The sequence below is a fragment of the Pristis pectinata genome, chromosome 5 (assembly GCF_009764475.1).
Source record: "Pristis pectinata isolate sPriPec2 chromosome 5, sPriPec2.1.pri, whole genome shotgun sequence".
In the NCBI taxonomy this organism is placed as follows: Eukaryota; Metazoa; Chordata; class Chondrichthyes; order Rhinopristiformes; family Pristidae; genus Pristis; species Pristis pectinata.
In genome coordinates, this window is record NC_067409.1 from 88,200,245 (window position 1) to 88,221,770 (window position 21,526).

At 42.7% G+C, this 21,526-nt stretch overlaps 1 protein-coding gene across 6 annotated transcripts in view; it reads right to left on the reverse strand.

Annotated features, from left to right (window-relative positions):
• The window catches only part of cep72 (centrosomal protein 72), a 133,133-nt gene extending 112,481 nt beyond the window's left edge, over positions 1-20,652 (reverse strand). For 5 of the 6 annotated variants that reach the window (XR_007956402.1, XM_052016695.1, XM_052016694.1 and 2 more), the window contains exons 1-2: positions 19,056-20,652; positions 14,879-15,044 (exon numbers count right to left, since the gene is read on the reverse strand). Coding sequence is in view for 4 of the 6 variants with exons in the window: in XM_052016695.1 (XP_051872655.1) it covers positions 14,879-14,942 (64 nt within the window). In the remaining 2 variants the exon portion in view is untranslated. Of the gene's footprint in view, positions 1-14,878; positions 15,045-19,055 lie in introns of those variants that run through there. The other variant, XM_052016697.1, reaches the window with a different exon arrangement.
• Between the last annotated feature and the right edge of the window lie 874 nt (positions 20,653-21,526).

Here is a 21,526-nt window from a genome sequence, read left to right on the forward strand (position 1 = left end):
ATACATTCCTGTTTTCTCAAATTGATGTGAGGCACCTTGCTGACAGAGCATAAAGTTGGACCAAAATTCTGATGAGAGATTTTGATGGGATGCAAAATGCTTTCAAAAATTATTTTGTCCAGTTATATTTCCTTTACTTTAACTTCATATGTATGCTTCATTCTGTTTCACTCCTTCAAGTATTTAAAATGTTAATTTGAGTTTGCTGTGAGAATTCTGACTGGTTTACTCTTGTCATGTGTACCAAGATACAGTGAAAAGCTTTTGTGTGCCATCCAGACAGATCATGCCATACTTAATTACATCAAGGTAGTAAAAAGAAAACAGAATGCGGAGGATAGTGTTACAGTTACAGAAAAAGTGATCAGCTTCACTGTCGTTGGCCACCAGAGATATTCTAGAACTGGTGCCAGATAGTAAGAACCTCAGAGAAACTGGAATTCACACTACAGGGACTTTCTTCAGAGCACGTGCACCACTGGCAAAGCCAGCATTTATTGCCCATCCCTAACTGCCTGAGTATATGGCAGTGAGCTATCTTCATAATCCACTGCAGTCCTTCTGGTGAAGCTGGTCCCACAGTGCTTGATGCAATGGGAGTTCCAGAATTTAGACCCAGTAGCAATAAAGCAATGGTGCTATAATGACAAGTCAGATTGTGTGCCACTTACGAAGGAATATACAGTTGGTGATGTTCCTGTGCACCTGATGTCCTTGTCCTCCTTAGTGGTAGAGGTCAGAGATTTGGGAAGTGCTGACAAAGTAGCTGCAATACATTTTGCAGATGGTACACAATGAAAACTCTGTGCACTGGTGGTGGAGGGAATGAATATTTAGTGCGTTGGATGGGACAATTTGTCCTGGGTGGTGTTGAGCTCAAGAGTCATGGAATCACAGAGTCATAGAGCAATGGATACAGACCCTTCAGCCCAACCAGTCCATGCTGACTATGGCGCCCACCCAGCTGGTCCTAATTTCCTGCGTTCGGCCCATATCGCTCTAAGCTGAGCACTTTTTCTGTAACTGTAACACTATATTCTGCATTCTGTTTTCTTTTTGTTACCTTGATGAAATTATGTATGACATGATCTGTCTGGATAGCATGCAAAACAAAAGCTTTTCACTGGATCTTGGTACATATGACAATGATACACCAATACCATCAGTGGTTGAAGCTGCACTTACTGAGGCAAGTGCAGAGTATTCCATTGCACTACTGATGTATATGGATGATGAAAAGGCTTTAGGATGTCAGGAGATAAGTCACTTGCTGCAGAGTACCCAGTTTCCGACCTGTTCCTGTAGCCACAGAAGTTTTGTGGCTGGCCCAACTGAGCTTCTGATCAATGGTCACAGCCCCTCACCCCCGGATGTTTACGGTGGAGGACTCGACAATGTCAATATCAGCTGGTCGGACTCTTTCTTGTTGGAAATGGTCACTGTCTAGGATTTTTGCAGTGCAAATGTTACTTGTCACTAATAGTGAAATAATTTAGGATCACAATACCAAGCAGAAGTAAAATCATAAAGAAAAGCTTAAGTAAAATTATCTGTCCTAAAAAAGATTCCTTACATGTAATCAATGTTTTTTTTCTGATTACTAAGATGAAAGGCTATTCAATTCAAACAAATAAATCTCCAGGCAGAGTAACAACATATAACGGGAACAGCACAATAATTCACTTCTAGAAGGACAAAGAAACACACAGTAAAAGACAGAAATGGCTTTGAAATTGATAGGTAAAAAGTAGCAAAGAGTCATGAACAACATATCTTTTACAGAGATGCTCCAAGCATAATCAATGACTATGCTACTAACAAAATGAAAGGCTAATAGCTGACTGTAAAATCTACTTAGAACAGAGACCAGGACGTTGCAGTGGTGCAAACAACTGAGTCGCTATTTCAGTGATCTGTATAACTGCACACCCAGATCCTTTTGTTCCTCTACCAGTTTTAGTCTGTTGTCCCAGACAGAAAGCTGGGAAGTGGAAGTAGCTTAAATATCTCCATTTTGGCTAGTACAAGCACAATGGGCTGAATGGCCTCCTTTGGTGCTATAAAAATCTATGATTCTTCTCATTTGTTATATGCGTCTTCACAATTCCTGCTATCAAAATACACCACCTCATATTTATCCACATTAAAAGTAAATTTGCCAATTAAATACATAAATTGTGTTTTGTTATGTAAGCTGAGGGTCAGCCAGTAGCTTCCTCACCTTTGAGTCAGAAGTTGTGGGGTCAAGTCCCATTTCTGAAGCTTGACACAAACATCTTGGTTGACACTTTAGTGCATTGCTTAAGATCCAGAGTGTGCATGTGTGTGTGTGTGTGTGTGTGTGTGTGTGTGTGTGTGTGTGCGCGCGCGCGTGCACGCGCGCTTCTGCACGCTCTCTCCAAACTTCCCTGCATCCCCACCACAAAATTCAGTGTCAGAAGTTTGCAAAGGAACATCTAGGCAAGTCTAATGCATTTTGGAAACAAGTCCTCTGGACTGATGAAAAAATAGAACTTTTTGGCCACAATGAGCAAAGGTATGTTTGGAGAAAAAAGGGTGCAGAATTTCATGAAAAGAACACCTCTCCAACTGTTAAGTACGCGGGTGGATCGATCATGCTTTGGGCTTATGTTGCAGCCAGTGGCACGGGGAACATTTCACTGGTAGAGAGAAGAATGAATTCAATTAAATACCAGCAAATTCTGGAAGCAAACATCACACCGTCTGTAAAAAAAAAGCAGAAGATGGCTTCTACAACAGGATAACAATCCTAAACATACCTCAAAATCCACAATGGACTACCTCAAGAAGCACAGGCTGAAGGTTTTGCCATGGCCCTCACAGTCCCCCGACCTAAACATCATCGAAAATCTGTGGATAGACCGCAAAAGAACAGTGCATGCAAGACGGCCCAAGAATCTCACAGGACTAGAAGCCTTTTGCAAGGAAGAATGGGCGAAAATCCCCCAAACAAGAATTGAAAGACTCTTAGCTAGCTGCAGAAAGCGTTTACAAGCTGTGATACTTGCCAAAGGGGGTGTTACTAAGTACTGACTGTGCAGGGTGCCCAAACTTTTGCTTCGGGCCCTTTTCCTTTTTTGTTATTTTGAAACTGTAAAAGATGGAAATAAAAAAGTAATCTTGCTTTAAATATTAAAGAAATGTGTCATCTTTAACTTTATGCCTTTTGGAAATCAGGTCATCTTTTACTCGCTTAGCTATTCACAGTAACAGAAATTTTGACCGGGGTGCCCAAACTTTTGCATGCCACTGTATGTAGCATTACTTCTGCTATCTTCCCTGCAATTAATTTGCACAGATGCAATCTATACAGACTGGGGGGTTTGTTCTGCAAGTTCGATTAGTTATTAATTATTGCCATTCTTTAATCTTAAATGGCTTTATATAATTTCTGAACTTTAGATAGGAGAACAATAACAAACCTTCATACTCCACAAAAAGTGAAGAAATAGCAATGAATGTTGAATGAGAATAAGATATATCAGATGACTCAATGCCCAATATGTTTACTCAATTAGTAGTAATCAACATAGGTAACTGAATCTTAAACAGTAGCACAGAATGGTAGAACATTGGTTAGAGATGATAATAATCAAACATGATGGTTGATACACCTTACATACTGTTCAAGCCCCGAGTCGTGACGATGATTCCCTATATCAGAGTCTTTAACAATGACCAGGCACTTGGGCTTTTCAACTTGGATATATAGTAATTAAGACATAATCTTATTAGACCGTACTTCTTGAAGACCCAAATTTTGCTTTTGTTTTATAGTTTTCAGATTACCATTCTTTTGTCTTGCACCATCATCTGTTTTGTTATTGAATGGCTTTTGTCTTCAACTTCATCTTAAATCTTCTCTTTTTGATCATTCCTCCCTTCTTACTCTTCACTGTATCTTAAACCTCCTTCCATTTTTAGCTCTTTCCAGTTCTGATGAAAGATTATACACGTGAAATGATAACCTTCATTGTGTTAGATGATGTGTTGAGTATTTCGAACATTGCTTTTTCTCAGTTCAGATTTCCAATAGCTACAGCGTTTTGCTTTTGTACGCAAGATTGTAATGGGAATGCAAAAAGGCAAGTCAAAATGCTTTGTGCACCTATAGTTTGACTGTTTTTTCAGACTCCCTCCCCTCTGGTCACTCTTTCAACTTGACTTTGCATGTTCCTCCTTGTTGTCAGTTTGACTTTGTCCATTCAAGGTACATACTTCATTTTTCCTTATTTCAGCTCTTGATTAATTTGTTGATGCATTTAGTCAAAGTGGCTCTGGTTGCTAATCCAAGTATTAATATTATACATTAACTGTTTGCTTTTAAAGGCATTCTGCTCACCTAATGCAGTATTGTCAATCAAGCCCCACCCATACAACTTCCCACCCATTTCCTTTTAAGTTATGCCTGTCATCATATCCACTTTCAATGTCATATTTCATACCGAGAAAAGACCCGAACACTGAAAATTTTAAAATCACTATCTACTGTGCTTAAATAAAAAGTGTCATTCTGAATTTTCCATCCTCACTTTGAATGGTCATGATCAGTGATTTCCAGAAGTTAGTGGGGATGTCACTTCTTTTCCCCCCACAGAAGTTTTAAGAATATCCTTGTATCTGTTCTTTTGTTCACCTATAACCTCACCCCATGACTTAACTCCAAATAGAGTATATGTTTCAGAAGTCTGGTAATGGGCTCGTGATTTCTTCTGGCTTTCTAACTACCTTGATGACATATAACGCTGCCTTTAAGGATCTTTGGATGGACATCCAAGGACCCTCTATTTCTCCACTCGACATCCTTACAATTATTGTACATTCCTTTACCTCAATGCACCTCCCCAAATGCATTACCTCAGACTTCTCTGGATTATATTCCATTTGGTATTTTTCTGCCCAAGAAGGTATAGATGGTCTATACCTTCTTGCAGTCTATAGCTTTTCTGCTCACTGTCAATTGTAGAACCAATTTCTGTATCATCAGCAAACTTCTTGATCATGCCTCCTACATTTAGATCTATATCATTTATATTACCAAAACCAAGGGACCTTGCATCAAGTCCAATGTAATCCCACTTTATTCCAAGTCATAAACCTACCCATAAACTATTATCCTTTGCTTTATTTCTTTTGGAACCAATTTGCCACCCGCCTTTAGCTCCACTGACTTTTATCTTTTTGACCAGCCTTCCATGTGGGACCCTGTCAAAAGTCTTGTGAAAATCCATACAGGCTATATCAAATATACTGCCCTCAACAAAAGTCCTCATTACTTTCTCCAAAGTATTCCATTAAGTTAGTCAGAGACAAGCCTACTTAAAGAAATGCATGCTGACCATCTCTGATTATCAGTAGCTTCCCAAATATAGGTTCATACCGTCCCTTAGAATGAATTTTCTCCCCCATTCTCAGGAGAGCCCTTGCATTGTGACCCATCAGATAGAGTATGTTCCAAGGAAGTGGAATATGGTTTGGGTGACTGCCGCAGCACAGGAGCAAGGGTACGTGCCACACACAGCAACACCGAGAGCACCTCGCACTTGACGACCAGGTTCTAGCCAGCTATCGAGGAAGCGCTGCTCCCACTGTCCCAATTTTTGTTTCACCTTGGCATCTATTCCAGTAAATTTTTGCTGCGTGCCCTAGCTCCTCCGAACCAGATCCTCAACACTCCCAGGCAGTCAGATTTGATGGTGAAGGAAAAAGACGATCAGTCGGGCTAGTTGCTGAAGACCATGGCCTTGCTCTTCCTGTAAGGAACTCTAGCTCCCCCGAGTCCAGCTCAAACTGGTCATAAATGCTGATTAATCTGTGGGCCAACCATGGGTACAAGCAGAAGATGGTGACATTATCCATGCACAGGAAGGCTTTGATCTGAGTGCCCCCACTGGCTGACATTATCACTGCCTGGATCCTTCCTGATGAATTCGGCAACAGATACTACGCGACACATAAACAAAACAGAAGAGAGAGGACAACCTTGCCGGACTCCAGATTTGATAGGAAGCTTTGTTTCCCACCCACTGATTTGGACTGCACTGATGTCTGTGTACGGCAGTTATATCCAATTCCTGATTTTCCCCCCAAAGCCCATTTTGGAGAGTACATCCATCACATATGTGTGCAATATTCTGTCAAAGGCCTTGTTCTATTCCAAGCTGACCAAGCAAGTGCCCAAACCCACGTTCTGCTTGTAGCTGGTAGTAGCCTAAAGTAATGCAACATTGTCAGATATTTTCCTGCCATCTACAGCACAGGTCTGGTCTGGGTGGATCACCTATCCCAACTGGTGATGACCATGGACACAATCTTGTAACTCACATTCAAGGGTAACATAGATTGCTATTTCCTGATGTTCTCCCTCTTCCCTCTCTGCTTGTAGGTAAGGATGAGGATGCCCTTCCACACAGATTCTGACATGCTGCCAGCTAGAAGTGCAGCGTTGTACACTTTCAGTGGGTCTGGGTCCTGCTGGAAGTGTACAACGCTTCCATGCTGTCCCACAGAGTACAACTCACCCTGTAAGCTGTCATTTCCAGGAGGTTCATTCAGCTCAAGAGAATGGATGGAGCTAGTCGTCATCTCCTCCAGCATTAGTGGTTGGTCCAGACTCTCCTGCATGCTGTTGTCTAAGACATCAGTGATAGAGGACAGAAGGTTCCAGGAGGCATCAGTTGTGTGTGGCCTTTCCATTGTTCAGACCAGCATAGAAAGATTTACAGCTCCTCAAAATGACCAGCTCTGAGAATGTTGGTGAGCCCTTCTCTTTCTTAAGGCTGTGGATCATGGAGCACCCCATGAACCATTAGAAAGTAACACTGGTGTCTCATCCTGCTCTATGGAACGAACTTTGGATCAGATGATGATGTTGAAAGATTCCAAGGCAAAGAATAAAACTTGCTGCTATTCACCTTTGGGGTTCCTCCTTCACATTCAACCCCAGTGACTCCAGAAGGAGCAGCTTCTGCAAGCTTTTCTGGAACTGACCCAATTCCCACCGACTCTGTCTTGCTTTATGAAACCTGAGGATGAAGAATCTCTTCTCAATTGCTTCCCACCAGTTCACTGGGGATTCAAAGACAAGCTTCACAGTTCTCCAACCTACATAATCCCTCTTCAGTTCCTTGACATTTTTTGAGATCAGCAGCTTGATGTTTGTCTTCCATGTGCCCTGCCTGCCTTCTAGTCTTCCTGTAGGTGACAGTCAGATTGACAGAGGCAGTGGTCAGAAACACCAGTATGATTACAGTGGATCTGACTGTAAGTGTCTTGGACGTGGACTGTAAGTCTATCCGGGACTGGGCTGAGCCGTCTAGTCTTGACCAAGAGAATTGCTGTGGTGCTGCACTTGCAGGGTTACTGAAAACATTACACAGCTCTGCATCTTTTACCGTTTCTTGGAGTCTGGAGGTACTATCCAGTCTGCTGTTGGCATTGCGAGATTGTCCAGCCACATCAATGATGTAGTTGAAGTTACTGGCTAGAACATTGAGAGCAGCAGTGAGAGCTGCTGGAGGACAGCCAGTCACTCGTTCTGCAGGGCGTACGCTTTGATTAGCCAGAGCAGTGTATTTCAGTATATCACATCTGCCATGAGGAGACACCCTCAAACCACCTCTTTGACTTTGGTGATTGCGAGGTTGCCTCCCCACAGCAATAACACCCAGGCAAGAAGCGTGGTAATCATTGCCCCCGACATATTAACAACCCAGAGGACCACCACAATGACATCCAACAGTTGTGGAGCTGCAGTAGGTCGCACCCTGGCAAAAACATCACGTCAGCCTTGACCTTGGCCAGGTATTCCAAGGTGGCAACACACTGTGCAGTGCTTTTCACACTGCACAACATTGATTAATGTGATTTTCACATCCATAGTTTGTAGTTTTGAAGTTCAAAGTCACATTGCCACAGTCAGTTGTCTTGTGCCCACATCTTTCACAAACCGTTGCACTCTTTTCTGGCTGAGGTACTGGCACTGATCTCCCCTACGGTGAAGCTGGCGGTGCTGCTGAGGGAAGATCAGTCTGTCTTGTGTCTGGGCTAAGCTGGTATTCTTGGTCTCCCAGGATACATCGGGTGCAGTACTGCTTCCAGAATCTCAGAGCTAGGGTGCAACAGGCTGATTACTACCCCTGCAGATTTCTGGATGGTATTTTTCTTTTTTCTTTGTGTCCCTTCCATTTTGTTGCTTTCATTGGCCTGCATCATAAATAAATATCTATCTATCTATGAGTCACACATACATCGAAACACACAGGGAAATGCATCTTTTTGCGTTACTGAGAATGTGCCGGCGGCAGCCCGCAACCGTCACCACTCTTCTGGCGTCAACATATGCCCACAGCTCCTAACCTGTATGTCTTTGGAATGTGGGAGGAAACCAGAGCACCCGGAAGAAACCCACGCAGACACACAGGGAGAACGTACAAGCTCCTTTACAGACAGCGGCGGGAATTGAACAAAGGCCGCTAGTGCTGTAATAGCATTATGCTAACTGCTATACTACCATGCCGCCACACCATTGACTCACCATTAAGACTTCACCCTCAGATGGGGAGAGGTTGCAGATATTTGTCTGAGCCAATGATGCAGGCCAATGAAAGCAACAACATATCTTTATTAGTCACATGTACATCGAAACACACAGTGAAATGTGTCTTTTGCGTAGAGTGTTCTGGGGGCAGCCCGCAAGTATCGCCACACTTCCGGCAGCAACATAGCATGCCCACAACTTCCTAACCTGTATGTCTTTGGAATGTGGGAGGAAACCAGAACAACTGGAGGAAACCCACGTAGACACGGGGAGAACGTACAAACTCCGTACTGACAGTGGCTGGAATTGAACCCGGGTCGCTGGCACTGTAAAGTGTTACGCTAACCGCTACACTACCGTGCCTGACCAGATGGAAGGGACACAAAGAAAAAAGAAACACACTTCCATTGTTATCTGAAACCCCTTGGCTCTTGGGTGGTGCCTGCTGTCCTTTCTTCCTATTCACCACCTGCCATTCCATTCTTGTTCCTCTGTGGGACCTTTTCCATTGGATCCATCTCCTGGGGAAAAAGGCCAAGGGTTGACAGCTTTAGCTAGTCGGACTTTCCTCACTTTGCTTGATCTTATTCTCTGCTGGAGTCTTGGCGAGGGTAGGGGGTGTTCTCATTCCTCAAGGTGATATTGCCAGCTCCCTCTTTGTATTGCTTGTGCATAAGTACAAGTGTGTTTGGGGCATGGCCTGCTTCTCCACACAGGGGGCAGCATTGGGCCTCCTTACAGTCCTTGGTCTGGTGGCCTTCCTTTTTGCAGTTTTTGCAGATGATTGCATTACGCTGGGCTCCCACATGTCCAGGTTACAGCACACCCTGGGTGGTCTGGCATACACCATGCATCCACAAATTCCTCCTTACATGCACACCTGCAGGTGGATGATTGGTTCCTTTTCGTCAACTCTCAGCATAAGCATGACTTGGCATTTGCTCATCCAAATCCCAAATAGTCACTCCTATTAATGCAGTATCCTCCTCCCTCAATGTATCCAGACAAGAAAGTAAGCGCATCTATAATGGAAACACATGGGTTTAACATGTGTATGGTGATAATATGTTCTCTCTGCGTGGGCTATTCCATCTGCAGTGGCACTGTCGCTTCACTTCCCTTCTCCCCAAAAGTTTGCAGCAGTTTCTGCCATTCTGCAGCATTCTTAAAGGTAACACTGAAATATCCATTAGCTGGGAAGTCCTGGAGACAGTAAATATCCTGGGCCTCGACCCTACAGCATTCCAGTAGAACCTCCCTCACGAAGAAATCACAGTTTATGGGGTTCTCATCACTCAAGTTGCTTACTGTCACCCTGACAGCGTTTTAAATCCTCCTCCTCCAGCCAGATTTGTCATTATGGCCATCATGAAGGAGCAGGTTATAGCTGCTGGAAAAAGGCAGTAGATTGGTCCCCGATCAGCATGAAGATCCATCTCTGCGTCAGCGGGTTAAGCTCTCATCGCACTACCACACTATCAGAAGATCTCAAACAGTTCTCATCCTCCTCATCTTCGCCTTTGTCATTGTCTTCAATAGTCTCATCCTGAAAGAACTGCCTTTACAGTAGGGGTTTCTCTCCTGCCAGGTAAATGAAGATACCTGGAGTGACCTCCTTACATGCCTACCTGCTCTATTTTGCTGGTCTGGCTGTCACACAGTCTCTACCACCCTCCCTTGAGCTGGAGGTGACTATTTCCTGAAACCTGCAATCCACAAAACATTCAGTCTTGCAGTTGGATTGCGGTGGCACCAGCTGCTGCTCAATCTACTCCACCTGACGACGCTTCTTACACCTGCGGCTGTCCAGGACACAAGTAGTTCCTGGACTTCCTTCAATGTACAGGATGTGCTTTTCACAGGTCTGAGTTGCCCTGCTATTCCTCCTCCTATGTTGATTAGCTCACTCAATAGAAATCAATATATATTTGAATTCTAAAATATAAAGGTGCACTGTTGTTCTTGCCTTGCCAAAGTCCACCCCACACCAAGACTCTGCATCACTTCTGAACAAAACATCGACCAGAACTTTGCCTCCACGGATGCTGCTTGACCCACTGAGTTCTTTCACAGTTAATTTTTTGCACCACTCCACTGACAGTGCACTCAGTGGGCACTGCACAGAACACAAATTGGAAAGATTTTTTTTAAAAGTTTTCTCAAATATAATTATCTGAAAGTCATCCTAAGTTGCCCAACAATTAGGTGAAGTCCTCACAGCCATAATCTTCCATTAAAGTAAATTTGAGAATCCCCTTGGACCAGGCATTAAATTGTTTAGAAAATTTTTAAAGCAATTCACCTGAGTACCTTGCTGGTTCTTCTACAGTGAACTTCATGAGAAGTTCAGCCTGCCATCTCCATCTAAGGAGACAGAACTAGCCACTAATATCCATTACAAGCAGATAGACTCCCACAGTTTTCTTGACTATACACCACCTCACCCTATCTCCTGAAAGACACCATTCTTTCTTCCATTTCTTAATTTCTGTTGCATTTGTTCCAATGACGAGGCCTTCAGCTCCGCTGCCTTTGAAATTTCCTTCCTGTCTAGAAACATGGCTTCCCCTCTGCCATAGTGGATGGAGCTCTCAACTTCGTTTCCTGCGCACTGGCTCTCACCCCTCTCCCTGGGACAAAACAAGGATAGAGGTCCCATGGTACTCATCTTCCAGCCCACCAGCCTTCGTATTCAACGTGCTGTAATCTGCACAATTTCCGCCAACTTCAACATGATCCCACCACCTATCACATCTTCCCCACTTCTCCCCTTTCTCCATTTGGCAGGGCCTGCTAACTTCACCACTCCCTGATTCACTCTTCTGTCTCCACCCACCATTCCTCGTCCCATGGCAAATCCCCATGAAACTGGCAGAGATGCAACACCTGTCCATTCGCTTCTTCCCTTCCCACTATCCAGGGTAGCAAACAATCACTCCGGGTGAAATAGCAATTCACTTACACTTCTTCCAATCTACTCTACTGCTTTCAGTATTCACAATGTGGGCTCCTCTTCAATGGAGAAACTAAACAGAGATTGAGTGATCACTTTGCAGAACACCTATGCTCAGTTTGCGGGGTGATCCCGAACCGCCTGTTGTTTGCCAATTTCATTCTCAATCCCACTCCCTTTCCAACCTGTCAGTTTGTGGTTTCCTCCATTGCCATTGTAAGGCCCAAAATAAACTGGAAGAGCAACATCTTATCTTCCCTCTAGGCGCTTTGCAACCTTCTGGAATGAACAGTGAATTCTCCAATTTCAGGTAAACTGCTCTTGCAGCATTTCCCATCATCATACTTTTGTCCCTTTTTCATCCTGTTTCTTTAAAATGTCTTGTTAGTACTCAGGCTCCTTATCACCTGATCTGTTTTAACCTAGCTCCACATAATTTTATGTCTTACACCTCACTTCCACCCCCCCCCCCCCCCACCCCCCCCCCCCCCCCCCCCCCCCCCCCCCCCCCCCCCCCCCCCCCAAGCTCTGCTTTGAAAATTGCAATCCTGCCACTCTTTCCCCAGTCCTGAGGAAGGTTCACTCACCTGAAACATTGGCTGGAGACACGAGACTGCAGATGCTGGAATCTGGAGCAAAAAACAAACTGCTGTAGAAACTCAGCCAGCATCTGTAGAGGGAAATGGACGGTCAACATTGGCTGCTTTCTCTTTCCACAGACGCTGCTTGACTGGCTGAGTTCTTCCAGCATTTCTGTTTTTATCCCCATATTTACACATGCATGCAACAAAATCCTGCAGCTGCTGGCAGCTACACAGGGAATGTTAGTATACATTCAAAACGTTGCTATCATTACTCAGCATAGTCTAGGCAAATTTATACGAATTGTTTATAAGGAAGAGTTTTGATGGTGATTGGTTTGATCCTTGAATAAGCAAAAATAACCATTTCCAAGTTATTATTTCTGGCTTCATATAATCCTTGTTACTTCTGTGTTCATATTGGTTCTCTTTTCCATTTCAAAATAGACTTTTTTCCTAAATCAGCATTTCATTTTAATTTGCATCATTAAATAACACCTCTGACTTTCTTAACTTGATAAAGTTTGCTTTCACAGACCTTAGAATCCAACACACCAAAGCCTGCAACCCAGTATATGCTATATATGTTTAACAATTAACTTATACAGTGCAATACTAAACTCTGAAGCTTATGCCTGGAACAGAATCTCAAAGTCCATGTCGTGTCCATCAGTAGCACCGCATCAACCACAATGGCCCTCTGGTGCCAGTGCAGTCACTTTGATAATCTTGTGCAAGTTCTCATGGTTTCCCTGCTGCCCTCCATCTCTCACCTTCCATAAACTCTGCTTTGTTCAAAATTAGGATCCCAGTATGCCATACAACATTCAATCTGACTCACCCACCCCAGCTCCATGGTCCCACCCCACCCCTTCTTCCGCTGCCCCAATTTACACTTTTAGATTTTATCCCACTGACTTTGGCCCTCCAGCCGGGCTTCCTCTCAGAGATTTCAGCTGCAAGGTTAGAGTAGAGATGTTGGGCTTATTCTGCTTGGAGCAAAAACATTTAAGAGGAGATGTGATAATAAGTTAAATTGAGGGAAGCTGTTACGATTAGCAATTAGTTTAATGGGATATAGATTTAAAGTTTTAAAAAAGGTAAGGGAGATGCATGGATTTTTTAATTAAATGCAGAGATTTTAATCAGAAATTCACTGCCGGTAAAGGTGGTGGAAAGAGAGTCTGAATATGTTTTTAAATGCCAACACGGTCTTGATGGAATTCCAATAAAACTTTGAAGGAATAGATACAGATCAGCAGCACGTGGTGGAGCAACTAGCTTCAGCAACTCAGGTACAATCCTGACCTCCGGTACTACCTGTACAGAGTTCGCACGTTTACTGTGAAGGCATGGACTTCCCTGGGCGCTCTAGTTACCTCCCACATCACAAAAATGTGCTGGTTGGTAGCTTAATAGCCTCTGTAAATTGTTCTCAGAGTGCAGGTGAATGGTACATTCTGGGGGGAGTTGATAGGATTGTGGAGAGAATAGGTCAGAAGGAAAGTAGGATTGCTCTGTGAGCTGGCATGGACTCAAAGGGCTGAAATAGTTTCCTTCCATGTCATAAGGAAATATGGAAGCCAAAACCAGGTTAAAAAATACAGAAACCTAAAGACGCAAGATTCTGAAAGAGCATTAACTTAAAAACAGTCCAAATTAAGAAGGAATTTCAGTATCTGATCACATCTGGCAACCTTTTTGGAACAATATAACATATCTACAAGGCCATATCTAGTTCCAACATTTCCTATTTCTATTTCAGATTTCCATAATCCACATCTTTTCACTTTTTGGTTACTGTTGCAAAAGTCATCAACCTGAAATGTTAACTCTATTACTCCCTGTACAGATGCTGCCTGACCTACTAAGTATTTTCTGGCATTTTCTAATTTTATTTTGGATTTCCATAATCTGCAGGGTTTTTATTTGTTTTTCAATATCTATCCTAAATTTGACACTGAATCACTGTCCTGGCATGAATATAATAACATGCATTAATGTGGTGCTTTTAATGTACTAAGATATCTCAAAGTTTACAAAAAATATCAAGCACTGTACCACATCAACGACATAGTGATACAGGTGACAAAACCGTGGTGAGACATCTTGGTTTCAAGGAGAATCTTCAAGAAAAAGCTCATTTTAAGAACCACGTAAATCAAACAGACCTGAATCGTATCTGTTCTCAGCCTTTTATCCCTGACTGCATTTTTCAAAGCTTCATTCAGCCAGCATGCAAGCCCATATGCAAACATCTCAAGTCATATTACAACCCTTCACCACCTCAATCCAAACTGATTTTGCAGCAACAGCACTGCATCCATGGTATATTTGCATGAGCATAGACCTCAGCTTCAGATTATTTTAACACATCGCAAATTCCAAAATAAAAATACCAAGTCGTTGTACGTGTAATGGGTCTGCACTCAGTACCGTATATTTAAATAAAAACATAGGCCAACTAAGGGCAACACCTGGGCGTTTAATTCAACCTTTCAGATTTCTCTGCAAGATGCAATGATATTGTTGTTGCAAGAGAACTTTTACCAATGCTCAGTAATGCATGTGTTTTGTGCAGAATAAAGGACTGGTGTGTTTCATTCATGCCTTGTGAAGATAGGACGTGGACTCTAATCCCAACCTTGCATCACAGCCACGAACCCTGACCCGATGTCGCTTAGGGGCAGAGGCCAAGCTCCATCCCCCCACTCTGGGTCTGCAAATCACCCTTGAACCAGACCGAAAACACTCGGCCCCTAACAGCGCCGTCCTCGCCCTTACCCAGCCGCTCCTCCTCCAAAGCCACTCTGCGCCTCACCCACTCCTCCGTCGCTTTCAACGCCATTCTTTCAAACCAGGCCTCACTGCGCAGTCACGCTGCCGACCTGTCAGTCACGGAGCTGGAGGGCGGGGCCCGACGGCTCAACTCCTCCCGCTTGGTCCTGCGCTGGGGAGAGGAAACGTGAGGACATGTAGGACGTTACTACAAATCAGAGAGGGAGAGAGAGAGAGAGCAGGTAGTACTATTGTGCTGTACAATGCAATAATTGTGGGCGGGGGATGAAGGGAGAGAGAAAGAACAAACAACATAGGAAGAGCAAATGACAGATACTTTCAAACTGGGCGAATGAAAAAAAGGCATGGAAAGATACCACCACGTAAACTAACTACCCGCCCACCCCATCAGCCATATCCTGCCCGATCTGTGGAAAGATCTACGTTCTCACATAGGCCTCATTAGCCACCTCATAACGCACAAAACCAGCGTGGAAGCAAGTCATTCCTGATCCTGAGGGACTGCCAAAGAAGATGCAATAAGATGGTTGAAACGAAGTTGGTAGAATGAGAAGAGTGCTTGTGGAGTATAAAAACTGGAACAGTCCATGTGGATTGAATGGCCTGTTTCTGTCCTTTTTTTCGGCAGATCTTTTTAAGTGTCAATTCATTGGTAGGAGAGGGAAAGCACAACACCTTTATGCAGCGAGAGAAAGACTTATGGTGCACAGGGCACAGCTGGTAGAGATGCTGCCCCACAGCTCCAACGACCCAGGTTTCATCCTGATCTTGGGTACTGCCAGAGTGGAGTTTGCACATTCTCCCTGTAACAGGGCGGATTTCCTCCAGGTGCTCTGGTTCTCTCCTACATCCCAAAAGCTGCAAATTGGTAGGTTAATTGGCCACAGTAATTTGTGCTTAGTATGTAGGTGAGGGGTAGAATGTGGGAGAGTTGATGGGAAATAGGGAGAATAAAAAAATTGAATTAGTTTGAATGGGAACTTGATGATTAATGTGGTTTTAGTGGGCTGAAGGGCCTGTTTCCATGCTATGTGATTTTAAAGAATGAAAGAAATAATAAAACTGGTGTTAAGAGAGAAAGAACAAAGAATAAAATTGCAGTTATTATGGAAGAGAGCAAAGAATAAAAAGCAAATTATTTTATCATTTTGAAAAACTCATTGGAAGATCCCTCAGCCCAATCAATTCAGATAAAGGTCTGTGCAAAGCAACCTCATAATTTAATATTTTATTCTTGTTATCAGCATTAACTTGCATTTATACAGAAGCTTTATCTTAGTAAAATGTTCCAAGGTGTTCACATAAGCATAATCAGACAGAATTAATGCAAAGTAGTGATGGAAATATTAGGAAAGGTGTTAGAATTATAGCATGGAAAGAGCCTATTTAGTCAATTGTGGCCATACCCACCAAAACAAAAGGGTCTAATCTATATAGTATATTTTAACGAATACCTTGAAAGAGAAGAAATAGAGATGCAGAAACAATCCGGAAGGGAATTCTTGAGTTTAGGGTCTGACCTGCAAAAGGCAAGGCCACCATAATGGGTTGAAATGAAAGGGCAAAGAAAAACAGATTAGGAGGATTAAGGTACTGAAGGAGGTAAAAGGGAGGGTGCAGTCTGGCCATGGACACATTTGAACCAGAGTTAGAATATTTTAAAATCACAGTGTTATTGGTGTAGGAGCCCATGAAGGACAGGTCCCTGTGTTGGGATATAACTAACAGAGATCTCAATGATCTTAAGTCTTTGGAAATTTCATGTCTGAAGGTAACAAAGATATGGATGGGAGTTTTAGCAGCAAAGTCTGAGTTAGATATGCAGACAGTAGATATTATGGAAGAGGAAGTAAACAGGCTTCATGGTTAAGGATGCCAGAATTTCAGCCTACAAGCTGCACATGTGAACAATCTAGTCCAACCTGACACTAGATGAGATGGAGAGAGGAATGGAATTAGTGTAGAGGCAACAGGGTTTGTAGCAGGGACTGAAGAAAATAGCTTTGATTTCCAATGTTTAACTGAATAAAATTATCATTTTAGTGAATTCTGCTGAACCATCTCAAAGGCCAACAAAGTTATTCTGAGAATTAGCACAGCCTGTTAACTGTGTCCATTGAACTATGACAGAGCAGTGAGAGATTTCCTCCTGAGAGATGGGCTGAAATCTGGGGAAAGAAAGCAAGTTAAGCACCATGAATGTAATAAAAAAGCATAATCACCTAAATGAATGCAATGACAGTTCACCCATTGCTCCCCTCCCTCACCCACCATGAGAAGATACAAACAAAATTATGTCCAAACACTGGAAAAGCAACAAAGTGCAAAACAGAAAATGCTGGAAATACTCAGCAGATACATGCAGCATCTGCAAAGAGAAAAAAAAGGTCAATGTTTCATGTTTTTGACCTTTCATTAGAACTGGGAAAAGTTGCTAAGAAGGGAATGAAGAGGACAAGAGAAATGTCTGTGATGGGGTAGATACGAAAAGATATTTAATGATGCAAATGTCAGTAGTGCTGGCTGAAAGAATGTGGTAAAGGCTTGCAGCTGAGGTGTCTGGAAAAGGAATGAATAAAAAGAGATGAAAAAAGACCAAGGAAAGAAAGAAGTGCTGGAACTGTGAGATACAGAATATTTCAGTTGTTGGAAATCTTAAAACAAAAGGATGGTGGAAATGCACAGAAACTAGCGCTGTTCCCTCAAAGTTCCAGAGACCCAGGTTTAATCCTGACCTTAGGTGCTGACTGTGTGGAGTTTGCACATTCTCTCTGCTATCACATGGATTTCCTCCAGGTGCCCTGGTTTCGTCCCACAATCCAAATACATGCTGGGTGCTCAATTAATTGTCTACTCAACATTTCCCCGAGCGTAGATGGGTGGCAGAAGGATGGATTGGGGATGGAGGATGAGATGGAGTCGTGGTGCAAGAAGGAAAAATGGGATTGATGTAGATGGATGCCTAATGGTTGGTGTGGACATGATGTGGTCTGTTTCTGAGCTGTATGACTCTAGGCGGATTATGGAAATGCCCAGTGGGTCAAGCAACATGTGTTGGGAAAGGAAAAAATGAATTGATGTTATATGTGGATAACTTTCATCAGAACTGGATAGTTCCAACACATACTGGAAAGGCTGTTTATTTGAAATTGATGAATTCAGTTTTGAGCCCCGGGGTCTGCAACAGCCCAGATAGAAAGTAAAGGTCTCGTGAAACTTACAACGGGCTTCTTTGGTCAAAGGTAGTGAGGTTAGAGTGGGAATAGGACAGAGAATTAAAGTGAAAGGCAACTAGAACCTGAAGGTCAACTTTGTGGACTGAACAAAGGTGTTTACAAAGCAATCACCCAATCAGCATTTTTCTCCAATATAGAGAAGACCACATGATGAACAACAAATCCAGTGCACTGGGTTGTAAGAAGTACAAGTGAATCACGTGGAACAACTGTTCCCAGATGGTGGGAAAGGAAAAGTTAAAAGGGATTAAGAGTTAGACCTACTGTGATTGCATTGTAAAGGTGCTGGGAGAAAGGGAGAGGATGTCAGTGGAGATGTAAGAGTGAACCAGGGAGATGCAGAGGGAACAATACCTGTGGAATGCTGAAAGGGGAGGGGAAGATGTGTTGTGGTAGGGTGCATCTCGTTGAAGATGGGAGAAATTTTGGAGGTTGGTCCATTGGATGTGAAGTCTGACAGGGTGGAAGGTGAGGACAAGGGGAACACAGTGGGTGGAAGAAGTGGCAAGAGTAAACTAACAGGAAATGGCACAGATGCGATTGAGAACCTGATCAACAATAATAAAAAGGAGGCCACAGTTAGGGGAAAATATTTTTAAAACACTTCCTTGTTCCAGAATTGCCCAGTTGTTTCAGCTTTTATTCTGTCGCAAGCATCATATGTGTGAGCAAGAAAAGACATATTCGACAAATAATTGCCAGTCTTCACACCATCATGTACTCACAGTCAGTTGTATTAGACCGTCCACACTTTAGTTTACATTTTATTTCCCAGCAAAAAATTATATCTTAAAATACATTGGAACAGGTATTAAACTCGATAACGGTATTGATCGATATTGTGACAACCCATTTAACTCTACAAAGTCATAAAATAGTGAGGACGGAAACAATGGAGTAAATCCGATTTCAACAACACATACTACCTGCCACTATCGACAGGGTTCCAGGAGGGAATGCAAGGATATGGATTGTTGTCTTTGCTCCAAATGCTAAACCTGTGAGTGCTGGCATTGATCACTTTCATTTGCGATCGCTTGTTAGCCTACCTTGACAGGAAGTGGTACACGACAAAATGCAGTGCCGACTACTGACTTTCGCCGTCCAGCACTCAACCCGGTAAGCTTCACGCCGGACGGAGCCTGAGTTTGTTCCGTGACATCAGGTTCCACTTGCTGGCCGTTAGGATAAGGCGCTGGAAACGCCAGCGAGAAGCGGGAAAGTGACTGCCACAAATTGAAAGGAATTAGTGCGATGAACAGATCAGATCGTAGAACTACTAAACTTCCACATGAATCATGCAGCATTAAACTTTGGGACAACTCACAGACTTTCTCGGGGACTCTGATTGTGTTCGGATAGAGAACTTCGAACACAAATTAAAGCAATCAGTCAATAACTGGCGAAGTCTTAATTTGGGGGAGAACGCATTTATCGTGACCACAGGGAGTGTTAATGTCCTTTGCAACTACGGAAATACTTTTCAAGCCTAGACATTGTTGTAATATTGGAAACCATTGTGTGCAAATTCTCGCGCCTTGGCGTAGTGAACGGCGCTACTTAAAAATGAAAGTTTATTTTCCTCCCTTAATATTAGCCAAAGATAATAATTACCTGAAATTAATGAAAATGCGAATTTGTCTCATAATTATCGATTCAAATTTAAATGCCCGGGCCACTATTGTTCATTTTTAATCGATTGATTTTTCTCCAGGTATTGCTTAAACTTGTCACGAAATGTTTTGGAAACATTGGATCTTTGACCTGATAAAACCATATTAGGAATCAAAGCTTTCATTCAAAATATTATCAGATTACTTACATTTTTTTTCTGGAATGCATTGTCTAACTTTAGTCCTGAAATAGTAGTTATGTTCTTTTTCCACAGATACCCCTTGATCTGATGAGTGTTTCCAATATTTTCTGCTGTATTTCCCCCTTCAGTATAGATTTGTTAAATTAGTACACTCAAAAAAGTTCATTGATGGAAGAATGGCTTGTTTGTGCATTGTAGTGTATGTGGTTCCCAACTTGGGATGAAGGATCCTCATGGCTGGTTAGAAGGGGGTGGGCTGTTGGGTACCAAAGATCACAGGCGATCCTTGAAGCTTGAATAATACTGAGAGCATTTAGTTGGAAATTGCCCTGAAAGTAAGAATAATGCTTGCTGCATCATCCAAGGAGCTACATACAATCCCCAAGAATCCCAAGGACAGCCAAAGATCAATCCAGGTGTTAATGGAGAATCGCAAGAAGATGCATGCATACTATAGGGAGTGTGAATAAGTGGAGATTTCATTTAAAAATGATGGGAACCACTACTTTGCTGCACATTCACATTTATACACCACATGATGCGTGAGATAGTTTGTGGACTGATAAAAGAATGTGTGGCTTCAGTGGCGGTGCACTGCAGACAACTCACTGTACTTCCTGGCTGAATGTATGAAAAGAAACCATTTGCAAAAAAATTTAAAATTTAGTTAGTTTTGTGATGAGCCAATGTCTTTAGACATCATTACTTTTGGAACATGATAGAATAAAAGCTCTTATCCGACTCAACTTGACTGAGTTTTTTGAGAAGTCGACGAAGATGATTGATGAGGGCAGGGCAGTGATGTTGTATACAAAGCCTTTTGTAAAACTTTTGACAAGGCACATTGAGATTTGGTAGATTGGATTCACAATTGGCTTGGCCATAGAAGAGACAGGTTAGTGTTGGAGGGGTAATATTCTGATTGGAGGTCTGTGACCAGTTGTGTTCAACAAGGATCAGTGCTGGAAGCTCTGTTGTTTGTAATATGAAAATGTAGATGGGCTGATTAGTAAGTTTACAGAAATTGGCAGTTGTAGATAGTGAGGAAAGGATTCAGCAGGATATAGACCAGTTGGGCAGAGAAATGGCAGATGGAGCTTAATCTGGACAAGTGTGAGATGTTGCACTTTGCGAGGTCAAATGCAAGAGGAAAGTATACAATAAATGGCAGGACCATTAGGAGCATTGATGTACAGAGGGATCTTGGGGTGCAAGTTCAGTGTGTACTATTATTGAAGCCTCATATTCTTGTATTAGTCCCCACAGCAACACAAGTAGATAGAATGATAAAGAAAGTGTATGGCATACTTGTCTTCATCGGCTGGAGTGTTGAGTATAAAAATCGGGAAGCGATGTTGTGGTTGCATGAAACTTTGGCTAGGCCATATTTGGAGCAATGTGTGCAGTTCTGGTCACTGCATTACAGGAAGGATGTGGAGGTGTTGGAGAGGGTGAAGAAGAGGTTCACCAGGATGTTGCCTGGATTAGAGAGTATTAGCTATAAGGAAAGGTTGGTCAAACTTGTATTGTTTTCTCTGGAGCGTCAGAGGCTGAGCGGTGTCCTGACAGAAGTATATAAAA